Here is an 18,620-nt window from a genome sequence, read left to right as displayed (position 1 = left end):
ATTCTGCCATCTAAGACATCCGTGACTTTCCCAGTATCAGTCACACATGTACTGCATTACTAGTAAGCTCTTATAAGTATAATATGCCACTGGCATACGTTTGCTTTATCTATTATAATTCTGAAGTAAAGGGCCTGAGCCTACGTTCCTCAGACTGTCTTTACCTCAGTTCACTTCAATCCCTTGGGATACTCATTTCTAGTCAGAAGCACGTAGGCCACTGCTCCTGAAAAGGACCTTGATTCTCCCATGTTTTCATTCCCCAATAAAATTACCCTCTTCTTTCCCTGTAGGCAGCTTTTCCTCCTCAGATGTTCGTGAAGTGTCAAACTAATAACTCCTAATACTCCCATGCTCTTCATTGCTCTGCTCTGCTCTTCATACTGCATTCAAATGACCGCCAAGGATCACCTTATCTTTCCTTGGTCACAGATATTAGAAAACCAGCAAGTGATGTGAACTGCTGTTGGCAGCTGGTGCAATTTTTCAATAGCTAGTTCTCATTTCATATTTCATCATTGAAGTAATGCATCTTTATTATATTTATACCTTGTGTGGAACAGATCCAAGCCGTGTTTGATGTTGTGTCGTTCCTTTCTTTTTGAAGGAAGAGTTTGCTAGGACAAACTAATCTGTAGGGCAAAATTCAACAAGCCAGTTTGTTTTCAGTTTGTCTCCGATTATATATTCTGATCAGCCGGCTCTTTCTCCGCATTAGGAATAAAACCCTCTGTGATCATCAGCACAGCATGTTCTAGCAGGTTCCTTGTCCGTGATGTTCGGCACTTGGCCAGACTTTTTCATTTCACTATTTCTTGGCTGATGTTGTTTGTGCACAAGCTGTAATAATAGTTTTGTTTAATTGGTACTTCACAGCAACAGCTGAAATGTGTCTGGTGTTAGCTGAATTACACAACAGCAGAACTGCATGGGTATTTGAATTTCAGAATAATTTCCTTCATTCTCTTACAAATATATTCTTAGTGACTTGTCTCCTTTTGGCAGCAGCACTCACTACCAATCCCATTTTACTTCCTGATGACTTAATGTGCAAGTGCCAAAGGAAACGACACAGCTAGGCAGTTTGTTCCAGGCTGTTTCATGCTGCTGTTAAAGTTCAGGTCCAATTTTATCACTGTAACCTCTCACAGTTGCAAGCTGTTGTTGACTCTTGACAGCAGCAGCCTATACCCTGAGTGCATCCTTTTCCTTCAGAGTAAAAGACATGCACAGCCCCTTTCGTTTTCAAGAGAAGATGAGAGTTTGGCAGTAGGACCAAGCCTGTAAAAGGGACTTGGGCATCAAGATGGGGAGACTCCTGTCCTATATGATGGCATTTTTAGGAGCCAGTTCCTCTCCTGCCTCCTAGAAGTTAGGATCCCAGGATGTTACAATCCCACGTGCACTTGGAGAGTGTTAAGCTTCTTATAACAGGGTTTGTGAAACAAACAAACAAACCAAAACAGCACACTGGACAGGCAGTCACTTGTGCTAGCTTGTTGGAAAGTCTGAGGGCAATGTTTGTTATATACCACCTGTATCTGTGGTCCAGGCTCCATGCCTTGGGTTACATAGAGTGCCTCCTTCCATGCATACACTGTGGATTTCTCTCAAGCTTGATTAATCCCTTAATCTTGCAAGCTGTGACAGGTGTGAAGGAAGGCTATAAATGTTTCTCAGTTCCTTGTGGGTAAGACATGCTTTGGGGAATCAGAATCTGTGGTTTGAACATGGATGCTAAAGCAGATAAAGGGGTTTGAACCTAAGTTCTGGGTAAAATGCTTTAACAGTATAGTCTTGGCTCCAATCCTGGTGGTGGTATTCTAGGCAAATTCTAGCAATACATTCAGCACACTTGATGTGAGAGAGCCTCCTGCTGCTACCCAAGTAGCATATATGGGGGGGGGGGGGGAGGGGGTGTTTTACAGTCAGTTTCCTTTGAGGGATGAAAAAGGTGTTGATCTCAGCAAGATGTAAGTGGGAGCTGAATGTTTTGGCATGCTCAAGCCTTCTGGGCATTTTAGCTCGTTTATGGTGGGTATGGATTTATGAAAGGGCAGCACCATGTTTTAATGGCTGCCAACCATGAAAAGCGAGGGCAAAAATGCAATAGTAGTATTTCCATAAGAAAACTTCGGTTACTGATGACAGTCTTGTGATTTCAGAATGTTTTAATAACGAGCCAAAAGATGTGGATCCAAATGAAGATTGTGACCGTAAGTAAAAAAACAGAACCGCACTTAGATTGCTGCCTGCTGGCTTCAGACATATACTGATGACTCTTTTAAGGGTAGCAGAGTTTAAAAGGGACTGGAGGTGTCCTGTAATGAATCTTTTAAAAGCAAACATTCAACCAAACACTTGGAAAAATGATAAAAGAGGTGGTCAGCTAGCTAGATGTAAATGGGGCCTTCTCCTTATTTCTGGCTTTGGTCACTCTCCTTAACACCGTGGGTTTTGTTGTTGCCTTTGTTCTTCAGGCGGTACCAGGTGACAAGCACCAAAGTGCTTCCCGTGCATCTCATTTATTAATGTACTCAGTGAAATATTCTCTGCACCAAATATCAATAATATGTATTGTTTTCCTTTGCCCATGCTCCCTCCAGCTTGCGATAGCTGTGTAATTACACTGCTGAAGGATTTGAGCACAATAGGTGACGAGCTTCAGCTGATCAAGTCTCAGCTGCAAAACGTCCATGCAAGTACCCACACGCTGGAGCAGATGAGACGTCTGGAAACACGCATCAAGGACTTAAAGGTAGGCACACATAAACAGAAAAATGGATTTCAGATTAAGCGGGTAAGAGCTGAACCTAGGAACTTACGCCATCTTTTTGTCAGCTTGCAAGGAAACATACATCAACTTTTGATTTCAAATACCAGATGCTGACAGCATTGGGCTTCACCTGTTAGAAGACAGCTATTGTTTCCATGTCATGCTCTGAAAGAGAATCAGTATCTCTGCTTTTTCTGAGGCCTGCTCACCTTGAAAGCTATATCTCTGAGGTTTCCCTATAGCTCTGTCTTTTTCCAGCGCTTCATGTCTCTGCATTACCGAAAAACCCCAACATTCATAGAATCATAGAATCATTAAGGTTGGAAAAGACCTCTAAGATCATTGAGTCCAACCGTCGACCCAACACCACCATGTCCACTAAACCATGTCCCTAAGCGCCTCATCTACGCGTCTTTTAAATACTTCCAGGGATGGTGACTCAACCACTTCCCTGGGCAGCCTGGTCCAATGTTTAACCACTCAATACCACAATTCATCCTAAAAAAATTTTCTTTGTTTGGAATAGCAGTTGCTATACTCACAGATAAAAACGCCCAGGTTTTGGGCAGCAATTGGTCAGCCTTCATGTCAGTAATGCTGCTTTTATTTACCTTGGATAAAGTTCTAACCCAGTGAATTTTTGCTTTTTGTCTCCTGTGTATGGCTGATTTATTGGATTTTTTTTTCTTTCTTTTCAGGTCTTACTGAACAATTACCGTTCTGTTGTTCATAATCAAGGTTCAAAGGTAGATGAGTTGGAGACAGAATTCATTAACCTAAATCATGACGTAAATGCTCTCCAGGAAAAGGTGACTTACCAAATCAATATTAAAATACACATCACTCGACTACATATTAGCATGCTGTATCCAGATATTTTTAATCTAATCAGTTTTTTCCCTTGCTAGGCTGAAATGAACTACAAAGCAGCTGAGATATTATTTAATAATTTTGGCCAAACTCATCAGAAAGGAAAGGATTTGGTTTCACGAATACAAATAGTTGTCAACAATATACAAGGTAGTTTCTAACTCTATAACATGTTTTGTTTTATGGACTCTTTTCAGTTTATTTACAATATTCTTAATTAAGCATGAGAGGTTTTCTTAGAAAACAACTTCATAAATCAGAATTTAGACATAGCTGTGGAATTCACTCTTCCTATTAGAAATCTAATAGATAATGTTAGTTTAGGAGCCTACCTTCCCTATATAGTGAATAGGGACAGAGAAGCTTTACCACAGGGACATTTAGAGCAACAGATTGACTATCCTGACTTTAGTGTAACTTTAGTCTGGGTTGCTATCATAGGCTCTTCTAAGTTAGAAGCTTAAAATTATTGCTGTGAACTTGGTCATTTGGGACAAATTTCAAGCCCGATGCCATCTTACTAGCTCTGGTTGTGTGACCTGGGATACTTTTCAGCTTAATAATACAATTAATGCAAAATGGATCTGCTTCATTAAGGAATTCAGGAATAGGCATGCCTTTTTCAGAAAAGAGACCGGCCCTCTCATTTGTGTCTTTTGCGTAGGCTTAAGCACATCCTCTCTTTGACTTTGACAATACTTTTTTTCAGTGCTCTTGGAACAAATAGCTGGTACAAATGCAGAAAGTAACAACTTGCCCTTGGGAGATGCTGCCAAAGAACTGGCTGAAGCTCAACGCATGATGACAGAGATGCGAAACCGCAACTTTGGCCAACTTCAAGCAGAGGCGGAGAAGGAGAGAGCAGAAGCTCAGCTGCGTAAGGGCTTGTTCTCTTACTCTCTAGAGAGATCAATCTTAAATCTGAAGCATTATTGATTGTTTGGGATGGAGTGCAGGGAGGGGCATTTTGCAATGTATCCCTGGGATCTGTAGCGGTCATTAGTCAACAGGAAAGTGGTAGTTCTGGAGGGGATTTAAAGGCATTTTTAGTTTGTTGTGGAAGAAACTGAGTTGAACTGGGGAAGAAACCCAGTAGATCCTTTTTAATAACTAGATGAATGTCGGTAAAATAAAGATGTAGCTGATCATAATATACTTATGCAGTGCTTCGGTGTATTATAATATATAGGCTATGGCAGATTTCAGAGGAATTACACACGTAATTTAACAACAGATTTTAAGAAGCTGCTAGAGTAGTCCAAGGGCCAGATCATACAAGGATAAGGAAGTTCAGAAGTTCTATTTGCACTAGTTGTACTCCCTTTTATGTTCTCTGCGCGTGTTTGACTGGGACATTCAGAAACCTGATTCCAGACATGAGAGAGAGCAAGAACAGTAAAGTCACAGGCTTATCTCATAACCAGGGGCATAGTTGAGAAATGTGAAAGACCTTACGAGTGATAGTAATTTCCCCTAACTTTGGACTTTGCTACCTACCTCTGAGTAACTCTTCTGTATCCTATCTTGTAGGCAGTGAAATGGGCACTCTTAAAAGTGTGACTCATTTGACCTCTTTTATGTTTCTACCTTCTTTGAGAGCAAATGCGCCCGTATCTCTCCACTGATTACAGAGGAAGCTTTGATGACTAACGCAGATGTAGATGTCTACACTGTAATGAAATTGTTGATGAAACTTTGTTAGTTCCATATAAAAAAAGAAAACTATTCAGTATTTGCAAATCATCTTCAGCCTTACTTGATTCAGAAATAGCCAAATAAATGTTTATCTGTGCTCTGTGACTGCAGCAGCAAACTTGTGAGCAGATTTGATCCAGTGAGATGCTGAATAGCATCTCTGCTATAGTAACACTGAAATTAGCACTGCAAAGGATGATCAGTATTTCACACAACCACAGCTTTCTGATCCTAAATGTCAAGCACTTTTGAAGGAAGATTGTTCTGGTTCCCCTCTTCTCTGAACAAAACTTTTCTTTCTGGTCCTGATACTGCAGTACTGGCACGTATTAAGAATGAACTACAAAAGTACCACCAAGAAAATCACGGGCTTATTAAAATTGTGAGGGATTCACTGAATGAATATGAATCCAAAATCACTGACCTTCGTGAAGCTCTGAATGAGGCGACGGGACAAATCAAGCAGGCTGAAAACTTAAACAGCGATAATGGAGTTCTGTTGGAAGACATTAAGGTAATGTCGGGGTTCGGGAGGAGAAAGTTAAACCTCAGGAGATAAGACATGCTTTTGATTGCTGCTTTTGACCTTGCAAAGCCAAGTAGCACTAATTCTTTAGACTTTCTCCAAGGTCTCTTTCCATCTTTTGATGTATGTATGGACAGGTATAAATGTAGTCTACTCCCACTTGTGGCCTCTTTATGTGACCAGGACAGCGTGACCAGGATACAGCTCTGATGAGAGCGGGGAAGGAGAGTCTCTGTCTAGCCTTTCTCTTCAGCTGACACTAGCCTTTTTGTTTCTTATTCTAGATCAAATTCCTGATGCTGATGTGCTTTTCGTAGTAAGTTCCTTCAAGTATGTGGCTTTAACAGCCATGAAAGATGGAACCAATAATGTGTGCAATACTGTTAAATTATTTGGGATTAATATGCTACAGAACTGCTTCGGAGGTCTCATCAGAAAGGTGACAAGAAACAGCTGTCATTCCTGAGCAGTGCTTGATTTTTAGAGCTGGTGAAATAGCACAAGAAATAAGGGTGTGCTGCAGGACCCATTCTTTTAAATTAATTGCGGTTTTGCTGAAATAATATCACTGTTTTAGCACACTCGTGTCAATCCAGTTTGCTAACACTGCTTGAACAAAAGAATTTCTACATTCAACTGTCCCTTTCAATATTTAATTGTACCTTTATGTGCATGGACTATACAATACGTGTGCCACATTAGTATGCACAGTTGTGTCAAAAGATGGATGCATCTGTGCAAGTCATAAATCTCCTGATAACACTTCTCTGGTAGAGAGAGATTTGACATGTTACAATGATAGAAACCCAACTGAAGAGAGCTAACGCATCCTTACCTGCAACACCACTTGTCTGGCTGTGTTTGTGGTGTGCCATTACCCTAGAGCTATGCTGTGGATTGTCACAGGGCTGCTCTAGACCAAGGAGCTTCATTCATTTTCCCCTCAGAGCTTTCAAGAGGATAAGGTGGGGAGGTTTCACATCCCCTTTCTGGTGACATCCCCAGATGAAGGGATAGTGTAATCATTTTACTTCTGCCTTTGAGAGAACAGAAAAAATCAGGGTAGTCACCAGGGAGCTGTTTTTAAAGTTTCCAGGTTTGAAGTTTCCAGGTTTGAGAGATCAGATGCTTAGGTGGTCTGTCCTGACCATTCATCTCAGCTGACCCGTACTACTTTTACTTTGTCTGAGCTTTAATAACTGAACTACTGTAGCCTGCTGCCCAGCTGTATGCTCTATTACTGCAGACTCCTGAGTTTTCTCACTCTTGTAATCAGTAGGATAGCATTAGTCCTTAAACACTATAGGCATCTGATTAGAACAGCGATAGTACCTTTGGCAAATCCTACTGCAAGCTAGATTAGGTAGATACAGTTTTCCCTGCCTCTCATTTTTAATCCAGTCACATGTTTTTCAACCTTTTTTTTTTCTCAGAAACGGATTGAGGAGACAAATGTACAACAGAAAAATATCTTGCAAATTCTGAGCTCTGCCCGATCTTCCCTGACGCAAGCTAACATTGTACTCGGATTATTGCAGAAGAGCAAAGAGGTACAGTTAACCTTCTTACGTTAAGGTTAAAAACCCCAATATCTTGCTGTCACTGTAATGGGTAGTGTAGCTTAGTGGCTAGGACACAAGGCTTAGCTGAGCCTCCCAAAAAGGGAAGGATCTCACAGCCCACCCTGGGTGCAAGAGGAGCCTGCCTGCACAGGTTTCTGTAAGAGAAGCTTATTGAAGGTTGTGATGTGTCTGAGGAAGACACTGAACTGCAGATATATGAATTTGGGAGAATATCTGTGAGAAATATCATAAATGATTGTGCTATTCTTATATTTCTTTCTAGGCAATTGCTTTTAGCCACTGTCAGAGACAGGATACTGGGCTAGAAGGGCCTTTAGTCTGACTCAGTACGGCAGGGTTTGTTTTTACGTAATGGGTCTAGAAGCACAATGTAATGACTAGCAGTTGTTTTCCAGTAACCTGCAAAGTTGGAAGGGAATGTTTTTCCCTTTGGTCTCTCAGGTGCAAGGTATATGTAACACTGAAGGAGACGAGGACAAAATCAAACATGTATGAATACAAATAAAATTTTGTCTTTATAAACCCGTAGGAATATGAAAGCCTGGCTGCTCAGCTGGATGGAGCAAGGAAGGACATGAATGAAAAGCTGACAAATCACTCCTTATCAGCAAGCAAAGAACCGTTGGTGGTGAGGGCTGAGGAACATGCCAAATCTTTGCAAGACTTGGCAAAACAACTGGAAGAGTATGTTGCTGTTCCTGTAAATGAGCAATTTTTGTACATAACATCCATGGTTGCAATGCTCTGTCCGTAACTTCACTTGCTTTAATGAACATTTGCAAAGTTAGGAAGAAATTTGGTTTGTCTTTTTCTGCTTCTTCATGATGTACAGATGTTTTCTTTTCTTTTTTCCCTACAAACCAGGTCCTGATTTTTTTTTTCCCCAAAAAGTGGGGACTCCCATTATATTACTGCATTAACACTTCATTAACTTCTTACTAATGAGAGAAAATCCTCATGTACAGAGTGGGAAGATGTTTAGAATACCTTTTTTGTAGTGTTATTTCCTGTACTCATGCTCAGGGATACCTTTATGATGTCACTGAATTGGGGCAAATAATTGGAAGAAATACTGTCTTGGCAGAGTCTTCAGACATGCCTGTTTAGCATTAGTGAGGAAAAGAATTCCTATAGTTTTCTCATTCTTCGAGGAATCTTCTAGAAAGGCAAAACTATGAGAAATTTGATATGAATCAAGTGTTTCTCTCTCCATTACTTGTACTTTACCTTGGAATTATGAGTGAGGTTTGGAGGCCTTCTGTGGTACATCAGAACAAAATGAAAAAACTGAAACCCTGATTTTTTTTTCCTGTGCAAATTGTTTGCATTTTGTCATTACACTGACTAGAAACTCTCAAAAAGTTAAATTCCAAATTCAGCTGGAAAATTCTTGGTTAAAAAAAAATAATCATTAACTTTTTGTTAGCTTTCAGTGTGATTTTTTCAGTTATGAAGACACTGTTCTCACAAATACAAGGCAGCTAATATTGGGCAGTTGCATAGCTCATGGGGAGTGGGTACAAGAGATTTTGTCTGTTGTTTCTGATTCCAGAGCTGCTGCGCTGGTTCTTGGGGAAAAGCCCAAGGGTCGTGTAGTTGCTCCATCTTGTGCTCCATCTGCTGCTCCTGTAGGATGCTGGAGCAGCCAGAGATTATCTGGAAGCTGCTGTTCTCTGAACTGAAGTGTATTTGGGGGGCTGTGATGGAGGTGGCTTATTGACCTTGTGCCTTGGTGAATTCTCACGATCTTAATAATTTAAAGACTGCTTTGGAGGCCCACAGTTGTCCTTTTCCAAGCACCTGAACTTATCCCATCTTCTGAAGAATCTTTTCATATTGGTCTGCCTCTAAGTTTGATATTTTTGCAGAATGAAATTACAGATCGAACTGAAAAACATTTTCTGTATTGGCATCAATTAGGAAATGCGGAGTTCAGGTACATTCAGAATACTTCTCATAGGCCACAGTCTCTGCAGAAGGCTGCATTTTTCACCCTGTTTCCCACAGAATAAAGAACAGTGCCAGGAAGGATGAGTTGGTAGGCTGTGCTGTGGAAGCCTCTACTGCCTATGACAATATTATTAATGCCATCAAAGCAGCAGAGGAAGCAGCCAACAAAGCTGGGAATGCAGCTGACTCAGCTTTATCGGTAAGTACCCGTCAGTGGCCAAATGATGGTAAACTTGTCACAACTAGTTTTTTTTTTTAACTATGAGAGAGGCACCAAAAAAAGACCCATGTGTCTTGGCATGCCTTATTTGTTTGTGGCCATTATATGAGCTGATATTCTGCATGTTCATGAATTAGTCTCAGTTCAGCACTAAACAGGCTAGTTACTGCCTTTCTGATGAGGCTGCCCATATGAATACTAACTGTTCCTTTCAGTGCAAAATAAAGAGATCAGCGTAAGGCAAGCCTGGTAATCATTGAAGGTGATTTCAGGTATTCTCTTTTACTTTGCAGTAGTAATACCCACAAGCTCTTCAGCAGAGGAGTAGTATCCAACAGCTGTGTGCTAGTAATTTCTTCCAAATGCCCCAAATTCTATCAGAAGTTTGCTAAAGACCAAGGTTGTATTATTCTTAAATTAATCTTGATAATTGTTATTTAAGGTGGTGTTCTTCTCATGAAGTCTCTGCCCTTGTATAGTTGTGTTTTTAAATTGGATTGGGCTATCTATCTCTTTTACTCTTTAAATTTTAGTATAATTATTAAAGCATTCTTACAGTACTGTGCTTCTATTACCAGACTGTGAAGAGAGAAGACCTGTCAGGAAAAGCTGCAAAGTTAGAAACCGAGAGCAGTACACTCTTGAATCAAGCACAGGAGACTGAAAGGACACTGCAAGGTACGGAAAAAGAAAGTGATAGCAGAAATGTTGGCACAGCATGACAAGCTTTCATTGAACCATGAATTTTCACAGTGCAGCAAAGCTCTGCAGCACATAGTTAACCAGAAGAGCCTAGTTCCATTACAATGGGACATCTTGTGATGGATATTTCCAGTGGCAAAAAGGCGAGAAAGTAGATTTCGTACCTCTGCTATGCTATACACCTTTGCAGTACTCCTGTCCAGCAAATCCTTAGCCTTGTACTTGTTTTGCAGTGCAAATGCTCATTCAATGCTCACTGGCAACGTGAGCTGTGTAAAAGTACAGACTGGTGCTGCCACACCACCTGTCCAACAGAGAGGTGGTATTTCTGTTTAAAATTCATACAGGGCATTCACTGTTTTGCAGCTATTGGTCCAACCCTTGAAGACATAAAGCAAAGACTTGATGTCGCTGATGGAAAGAAGAATACATTGCAAACTAATCTTGTCACTCTTCAAAATAATCTCAATGGGATAAACAGAGGTGAGTGAGTTACTGATCACTTCTGTTTTGCCTCTTTCATCTATTACTATAAGAATCTGCACATGCATTTGTGTGTCTTTCAGATGACATTGACAGCATCATCACCAGTGCAAAGAACATGGTAAAAAGTGCCAGGGATGTCACAACTAATGTATTGGATGAACTGCTCCCAATTCAAGCAGATGTGGAAAAAATGAAGAGTACCTATGGAAGCACACAGAGTGCTGGCTTCAGTAAAGCATTGATGGAGGCAAACAATTCAGGTAGGTGTTGTATTTGCTGTTGCAGGTGCTATCTGAGACCTGCCAAGTCACTGTTAGTGCAAAACGGTCAGTTTTGCAGCAGAAATTTTAGTCATCAAAAAGTTAGGCACCTAGCCTAAGCTAATATTCTGAGATTTCTTTATTGCCAGTGGAAAGGGACAGGTACAACAGAAGGTGATTCAGGCCATCCTGTGGTATGTGTTAAAAGCTGATACCATGACTGGTCTCTAAAGACTTGGAGGCCAGTGACTAGCAGGGTACCCCAGGGTTCAGTACTGGATCCGATCCTGTTTAACGTCTTCGTTTATGACCTGGATGATGGGGCAGAGCGTACCCTCAGCAAGTTTGCTGATGACACAAAACTGGGAGGAGGGGCTGATACACCAGAGGATTGTGCTGCCATCCAGAGGGACCTCAACAGGCTGCAAAAGTGGGCTGACAGAAACCTCATGAAGTTCAACAAGGAGAAGTCCTGCACCTGAGGAGAAACAACCCCATGCACCATATGCTGGGGGGTGGCGGCCAAGCTGGAAAACAGCTTTGCAGAAAAGGACCTGGGGGTCCTGGTGGGCACCAAGTTGAACAAGAGCCAGCAACGTGTCCTTGCGGCAAAGGCTGGAACACAGGAGGTTCCCTCTGAACATCAGGAAACACTTTTTTACTGTGAAGGTGACCAAGCACTGGTACAGGTTGCCCAGAGAGGTTGTGAAGCCTCCAACCTTGGAGATACTCAAAAGTTGTCTAGACACGATTCTGGGCAACTGGCACTAGATGGCCATGTTTGAGCACAGGGGTTGGACAAGATGACATCCCTGTCTGTTCTATTTAGTGTTGTTTTCTGGACCTGAATTTATCTATTAAGTTTTTGGAAGTGCTGATTCTGTCTGCTTCCACAAATACCTTTGGCCACAAATTCCAGGAGTACAATAACCTCTGTATAAACTGCTAGTTTCAGTGAGGGCTTCCTAATATTGTAGGACTAGTGGAAACAGTTCTGTTATCACCCTGCTTGCTGCTTTTCTGATAACTGTGTAGTGATGTCATATTTTTGCATCTGTTTTCCTCCTCCTTTCTATCATCAATGATTTTTTTTCTTTCCTTGCAGTAAAAAAATTGACAAACAAACTTCCAGATCTGTTCAGCAAGATCGAGAGTATCAACCAACAGCTGATGCCAATAAGCAACATCTCTGAGAACGTAAATCGCATAAGAGAGCTGATTCAGCAGGCAAGAGATGCTGCAAATAAGGTCTGTCCTGAACATTGCAATCATGCTTGACCTCAGTGGTTTGGACACACAGCAGTACTTTTGTTCCTCTTTCTCTTTCTAAGTCATTTTGTTAAAATGTATGTGAAAGACCAGACATAAATTTAATTCAACAGCTCCACCCAGCACTTGAAGTAACTGGTGATGGGAAGCATAATTTGTACATAAAAATGAGTGGATGCTACTGCGTCCTCCTCCTGTAGGGTTTTTTTCCAGGGCATCTCTGCAATACTTATTTGTACAATAGCCTCTTGCCTTCCAAGGTACCTTGTGGTGGCTTTGGCAGCAAGGGTAGAGTCGGCTCTGCAGCTTAGAGGCAGGGCTTTCCACCCACGCATGGCCAGTTGAACGCTAACACTGCCAAAGAAGTTGTGTAGCCCTGTGCTCTCATGTTCCAGCTGCCCCAAGACATTAGGACTTGCCTACTATCATCTTCTTATTAGACTGCCCTTCCTCCATTTAAGCAACTGCTGTAGTTGCTCAAGGGATAGCGTGGTCTCAGGTCCCTGAGAAGCATCACTGAGGTCATCACAAATAACCTACAGTTACAATGAGTAAGAGGAATCTGTGACCGTGGCGTAAATAGCTGTAAGAGGACGTGTCTTTATTAATGTCAGAGGTGCATTACAATTTCCAACAGACAGTCAAGTCCAGCTAAGTGAAGCATCAGGATATGTATGTAGACGTCTAAATAATTCATAGGCCTGCTCTTTAGAGCTGCAGGGCATATCCTTCCCTGTCGTGTATTGAAGGTAACAATTACTTGACAGGCATGGTAAAGGTTGATTAATTGATGTCTGGAGTAAAAAAGTACTGTGTTAAGTGGTAAGTATCGACAATACAGAATACTGTATTATCCAGTCTGTTTCCTAATTATATTGTTTGGTAGGATCAGAGTCCACATCTGTAGTAATTGGTGGCTGTAACAAGACTAGGATATGTAATAGGTTACTTTGCAATTAAAAACAACAGTGAAATAAGTAGGAGTAGTAGCAATAGATAATTATAACGTACTGAATTTTGTTTTTCTTAACAGGTTGCTATTCCTATGAGGTTCAATGGCAGCTCTGGTGTAGAGGTTAGACCTCCGAGCAACCTTGAAGATCTGAAAGGCTATACTTCACTTTCTTTCTTTCTCCAAAGACCTCAGACAAGATTAGACGCCCCCCAGAGGGCATCAAATAAGTTTGTACTGTACCTGGGTAATAAAGATGTAGGTATATTTTGAGATTTAACCTGATTTTTAGAACAGACAACACGCTTTGAGAAACAGATGGGAGATGTTTTATTTTGACTGAAGTTTATAGCTACTGTTGGCCCATTTATAATTTATAGTTGCCATTTATATATTGCCATTATGTGGTGGCAGAAGTGTTTTGTGAAGAATAGTTCATTCCTCCTCCGGCAAAGTAACTTGTTGGGTGACTGACTGCTTTGCCCTTTGATGCTTTGCTGTTTTGCTCCTTTGGAAGTCACTTCTCAGTCATGGATACCATCATACAGTCTTGTCAGAAGTGTCAGGTTCTGCAGCAGTCAGCACAAACTCAGCCCAACTCCTGCCTCGGAGCTTTGACTCTTATCACAGTAGAAGTCATTGTGAGTTTCTCTGTTGGTTAAAAAAAAAAGTGATTGTTTCAGTTCTAAAATTCAGTCCCTCAGCCCTTCATTTCTTTCTCTTCTGAATATGCAGAATAGTACAGACCTGCTTGTGCATTCAGGCTTGCTCAAGCACCATCAAACATTTTGAAAATTTCCTGCGTGCGGTTCCTAACTATGTATTTTTGAGTCTTGTTATCTGACAGCAGCTGTATCTGTAGTGAGTCTTGTGCATACGCAGAAAGCTGTTTAAAGGTAGTTGTTCTACATTGGATTTCACCTTGTTATCCCCTGAATATCTGGCCAGGATATCTGTTGACAGCATTTTAATTGTTACTTGTGAAATATGGTATGTTGGAGAAATAAAATGTGAATTGTTTGGGAAAATGACTGCTTCCAGTCACCTCAGTAGGAACCATTGTCCTTGACTGAGTGTTACTCCAAACATCTTTTTTATTTCACAGATGTTCAGTCTAATTTTTAGTAAAGGTGTCATGTTTTCATGGCTTTAGCTGGGAGATGTTATAAATGCAAAAATTATTTTAGCTACTGTTTTTATAAAAAGCCACACATGACTCTTCAATTAATTTATAATTATATTCACTGAATCAGTGTAGCACATTATTCATTGAATCAGTGCAACATGTAAGATTACAATTTTTTCTCCCCAGAACTGATAAACTTAATACAATAACAATCCTCATCATTAGGTGGGTGGATTTCTTGTGACTAATGCACAGTATGATGATGTCTCTGAGGAAGTGCTGCTGTATTTTACTTTCATTAACATTAATCATTTATTAATGATTATTTGCTTTGCTATTCTTAGGCTTCCAAGGACTATATCGGTATGGCTCTGAAAGATGGTCACCTCACTTGTGTCTATAACCTGGGAGACGGTGATGTAGAAATAGATGTGCAGCCATTTGTGACTGAAAGCAAAACTGAGGAAGCCGTTATGGATCAAGTTAAGTTTGAAAGGTATAAGATCCACAGTGCACAACAGTTCTTTCCAAAACCTGTTAAGAACATCTTTTATTAGTGTGATGTGATATTTTGCCTGTCTGTTTTGGTTTTAGGATTTACCAGTATGTAAAGCTGAATTACATCAAAGCAGCAACATCAACTTCTCCAGAGTATGGAGAAAGCCCTTTGACTGCAAGCAGTGGAGGCAGTGACACTCTCCTAAATCTTGATCCCAGCACTGTTGTCTTTTATGTTGGAGGATACCCACCAGATTTTAGGGTACAGAGTGTTGCTTAGTCTTTTAAAGAGATTTCCACGTTAATCATTCTGTTGTTCTTACAAGTAAAGGTTGGAACTAGCAGTCTTTCGAAGGCTGTGTAAAAGTTTATCCATGTCAGTAGGAATAGACAGGATGCAAGGAGATGCTACTTCCTACAGAAGCTGCCTGGCTTATAGTATGCTAGAACTCAAAGAAGGGAGCATGACGGTATTTCATCTGCCGAGGACAGCATGAAACCTGTCCAGCCCTGCTAAGTACTATTCCCAATCCATTCATATGACTCAGCTTTAAGTTGTGCTGCAGTGCTCCTGGGGTGGTATCAGATGGTTTGGATATTATATACAAAGAGATAATAATTTTATGATATTTAGAATGTCATGTTCGGTGTCTTATTAATATTTGCAGTAGGTCTTAGCAGTTGCATGTCAATGTAAAATTTTGTCAGCTGATGTTGACGGAAAGTTTCTGATGACACTATTTTGCAGCCTCCACGTAAGCTAGACTACCCTCATTATGAAGGCTGCATTGAATTAGACAACCTAAATGAGCATATCATCAGCCTTTACAACTTCAAGAGGACATTTAATCTCAATACCACTGAAGTGCAACCCTGCAGAAGGTATGATATAAACACAGAAGTTTTTCACACTTCTTGCCTTTTCACATCCAGAAGAATAACCACTGTGACTAAACTGGTGATTTTTTTCTAACTCTTGGTCATTACTACATTTCTTAGAGAAAATCCTCAGTGTTGGCACAATTCACATCTATGGCAATCTCAGTCCACCGGCCAACAATTTAAATGTTACAATACCCAGACACAATTTGTGGACTAATGTATTCAGCTCCTTTATAAAGTAAATATTACATTAAGTGCAAAAAAGTCAGTCATGAATGATTTCCTCTCTAAAGACCATATGCGAATCCAATAGAAGCCAGTGGAAGTTTTTCTCTTTACTTGGGTTAGATCAGGTACAGTTGGCCCTGTTAGTGGCCCTGTACCAAATGCTTTAACTTTAAGCTTTTTTAAAATTATAATGACAGTAAGTCCATGTGGTAATAGTTTTTGCTCTCATATATTCACATCTGTGACACTGAATTATTACAGGTATAAAGAAGAGACTGACCAAAGCTATTTTGAAGGCACTGGTTATGCCAGTGTCACATTGAAAGAACCAAATACCCACAGCCGAGTACGCTACGAGCAGACAATTGAGACTACTGCAGATGAAGGCATTGTGTTTTTTGCAGCAAATGGGGTAATTGGTGGAACGCTTCTGTCTGTTTTGGGGTCCAAGAACATTTTTAAAAACTTCGCTTACTCGAGAACATGTTAGATTTAGTAATAACTGTAAGGAAATTTCTTAAAAGTGTTATTTTTGTCCATGTGGCAGATTAGTAGATTCTGCTGTATGTTTAATGTCATATGGCTTAGTTTTAGGTAGTCCTGCGAGGAGCAGGGAGTTGGACTCAATGATCCTTACGGGTCCCTTCCAACTTGAGATATTCTGTGATTCTATAACGGCTGCTGAATACTCACTTTGTCAAGGCTGAGAAAAAAATCATTCCAAGTAGCTCCTCCATTAGGCCATGCAGAGAATTCAGAACTGGGGGGCAGGCAGGGAGGATGTAATTTGAATCAAACCAATTTTGAAATACTGAAATCCTCCAAAAGTGGAAGTACACTCTTCCCAAATCTAGATATGGGTGATAACAGAGTAAGGAAGAATTTAGAAAGTGACGTGGTGACTTATACCTGTAAAGGTGCTCAAAACAGCAGTGATGCTACTTATCTAATAATATTATAGGCATGTTTGCAATCACTGTGACATGTTCTGGATAATTTCTCAATGCTGTAAAAAGTCAGTAGACATCTTGAAATGACAAAAAGTCCTCTAGAGATTTGGAGAATACATCTGGAGCTGATACCAGATCTGTTTATAACAGTTTACAGTAATTATGGTTGCTATTATTATAAGTTTTAGTTTGCTTTGTCTTATCTTTCCCCAAAAAGCTTTATTGAAACAACTAGATAGCTTCTTTAAAATTATTCACATGACAGTGAAATATATATGAAACATTGGCAGTTTAATTGTGTTGGTGGTTTTTTGTTGTTTTTTTTTTTACTGCAGGATCAGTTCATCAGTGTGCTCATTAAAGATGGTCATACAGTTTTTAGATACAAAGTTGGCTCTGAGCCTCCAAAAGAAATAGAAACCAATGCAACTGTAAATGATGGAACATATAAACAAGTATGTCATTTTAAACAATCAAGTGATCATTATTTGTAAAAATACACATTAGCTGACACTAAACATCTCGTTGTAAAGTTTAGTTGTGAAGTGTTCCTTTTGTGTTGAGGGGATCAAGCTGTCGGGGATTAGTTTGGATGCGTGAAAATTAATCTTTCTACTGTTGTGCTTTCCTGTGAATAAGTTCAGTTTTAACAGAAAAACCACCAAAGAAAACAACTCTTTGACAGAGCATTGCTTTATTTAGAGCAAGCTGTGTACGTTGCAATTATTAACATTATTTTAATACTTCAATTAGTGTTTTTACCACCTAAAGGTTTATTTCTTCAGGCCAGGCTGATCTTTACAGAGAGTACTTTTTTGTAGTCTTTTTGCTGTTGCCTGTCTACTTAGCTTCAGTCCGGCTGTTTTGTAGCACTACTAGAGTGAAACTGTAAAGACATTGTTAAAACCTTTGATTGCCATGTTGATTCATTCTCCCTTTTCTCCTTACTACATCTCCAATGAAATGGTGTAGGTCACAGGGTCTGCTGGAGGTAGCCTTTATGCCATACTGGGTCAAGTTACCTCCAGCCAGCTGACTGACCTGGTCTTTGTATCAGGCAGCAGCTCCTGAATCTTCAACTGCAAATAGAAGGCAGTATCTGAATGTTAGGTGAGGTGTATTTTTAGGGCAATCTTCCTGAGGAAAATAAAACCTCCCCTTGTATTTGGATAGTAGAGCATTTTCCTTAGGCATTTGTTTTGGCTAAATGCCAAAATTTTGCAAAGTACCTTTGAACTACTGCAATTATTCTGGATTTAAGGCACTAGCAAATGAGAGGAGGGAAAAAACCCGCAGTGTCCTGCTCTGTGGGACTACTTTTAATCTGCTAAGTGATTTTTGTTTCTGCAAAGTGAAGTAATTCTCATTATTCACCTATTTCAGATTCATTTGGTGCTTGCCCGAAGTAGGAATACTGTTCATGTCAGTCCTGATATTAAAGCCAACATAAATGTCTTCCTTTTCACTACGTATTACCTAGGTGGAATTCCACCTTCTCTACGGGAACGGTGAGTAACTATAAAAAGCCTGTAATACACAGGCTTTGTATGGAAACTCCATCTAAACTCTTTCCTTGGGCAATTTCTTTCACACTCTGTATTGGGTATCTTATGTGACATGAAAATAACTAGTGTATAATACATGATC

The 18,620-nt window shown here is 40.2% G+C and overlaps 1 protein-coding gene across 1 annotated transcript in view; it reads left to right on the top strand.

Moving 5' to 3' along the window:
• LAMA3 (laminin subunit alpha 3) overlaps positions 1-18,620 on the top strand; it is a 122,209-nt gene that overhangs the window by 91,573 nt on the left and 12,016 nt on the right. The window contains exons 46-65 of the mRNA XM_076329830.1: positions 2,166-2,216; positions 2,607-2,758; positions 3,475-3,585; positions 3,685-3,796; positions 4,356-4,523; positions 5,659-5,855; positions 7,301-7,417; positions 7,980-8,134; positions 9,458-9,599; positions 10,199-10,298; positions 10,689-10,805; positions 10,889-11,068; positions 12,174-12,316; positions 13,371-13,547; positions 14,760-14,911; positions 15,010-15,175; positions 15,662-15,795; positions 16,285-16,435; positions 17,309-17,428; positions 18,357-18,481. Coding sequence (XP_076185945.1) covers positions 2,166-2,216; positions 2,607-2,758; positions 3,475-3,585; positions 3,685-3,796; positions 4,356-4,523; positions 5,659-5,855; positions 7,301-7,417; positions 7,980-8,134; positions 9,458-9,599; positions 10,199-10,298; positions 10,689-10,805; positions 10,889-11,068; positions 12,174-12,316; positions 13,371-13,547; positions 14,760-14,911; positions 15,010-15,175; positions 15,662-15,795; positions 16,285-16,435; positions 17,309-17,428; positions 18,357-18,481 — 2,770 coding nt within the window. The remainder of the gene's footprint in view (positions 1-2,165; positions 2,217-2,606; positions 2,759-3,474; positions 3,586-3,684; positions 3,797-4,355; positions 4,524-5,658; positions 5,856-7,300; positions 7,418-7,979; positions 8,135-9,457; positions 9,600-10,198; positions 10,299-10,688; positions 10,806-10,888; positions 11,069-12,173; positions 12,317-13,370; positions 13,548-14,759; positions 14,912-15,009; positions 15,176-15,661; positions 15,796-16,284; positions 16,436-17,308; positions 17,429-18,356; positions 18,482-18,620) is intronic.

This window comes from Aptenodytes patagonicus, chromosome 2, assembly GCF_965638725.1.
Source record: "Aptenodytes patagonicus chromosome 2, bAptPat1.pri.cur, whole genome shotgun sequence".
In the NCBI taxonomy this organism is placed as follows: Eukaryota; Metazoa; Chordata; class Aves; order Sphenisciformes; family Spheniscidae; genus Aptenodytes; species Aptenodytes patagonicus.
Note: the sequence above shows the minus strand (reverse complement) of the source record. Positions and strands in the feature narration are given on the sequence as shown.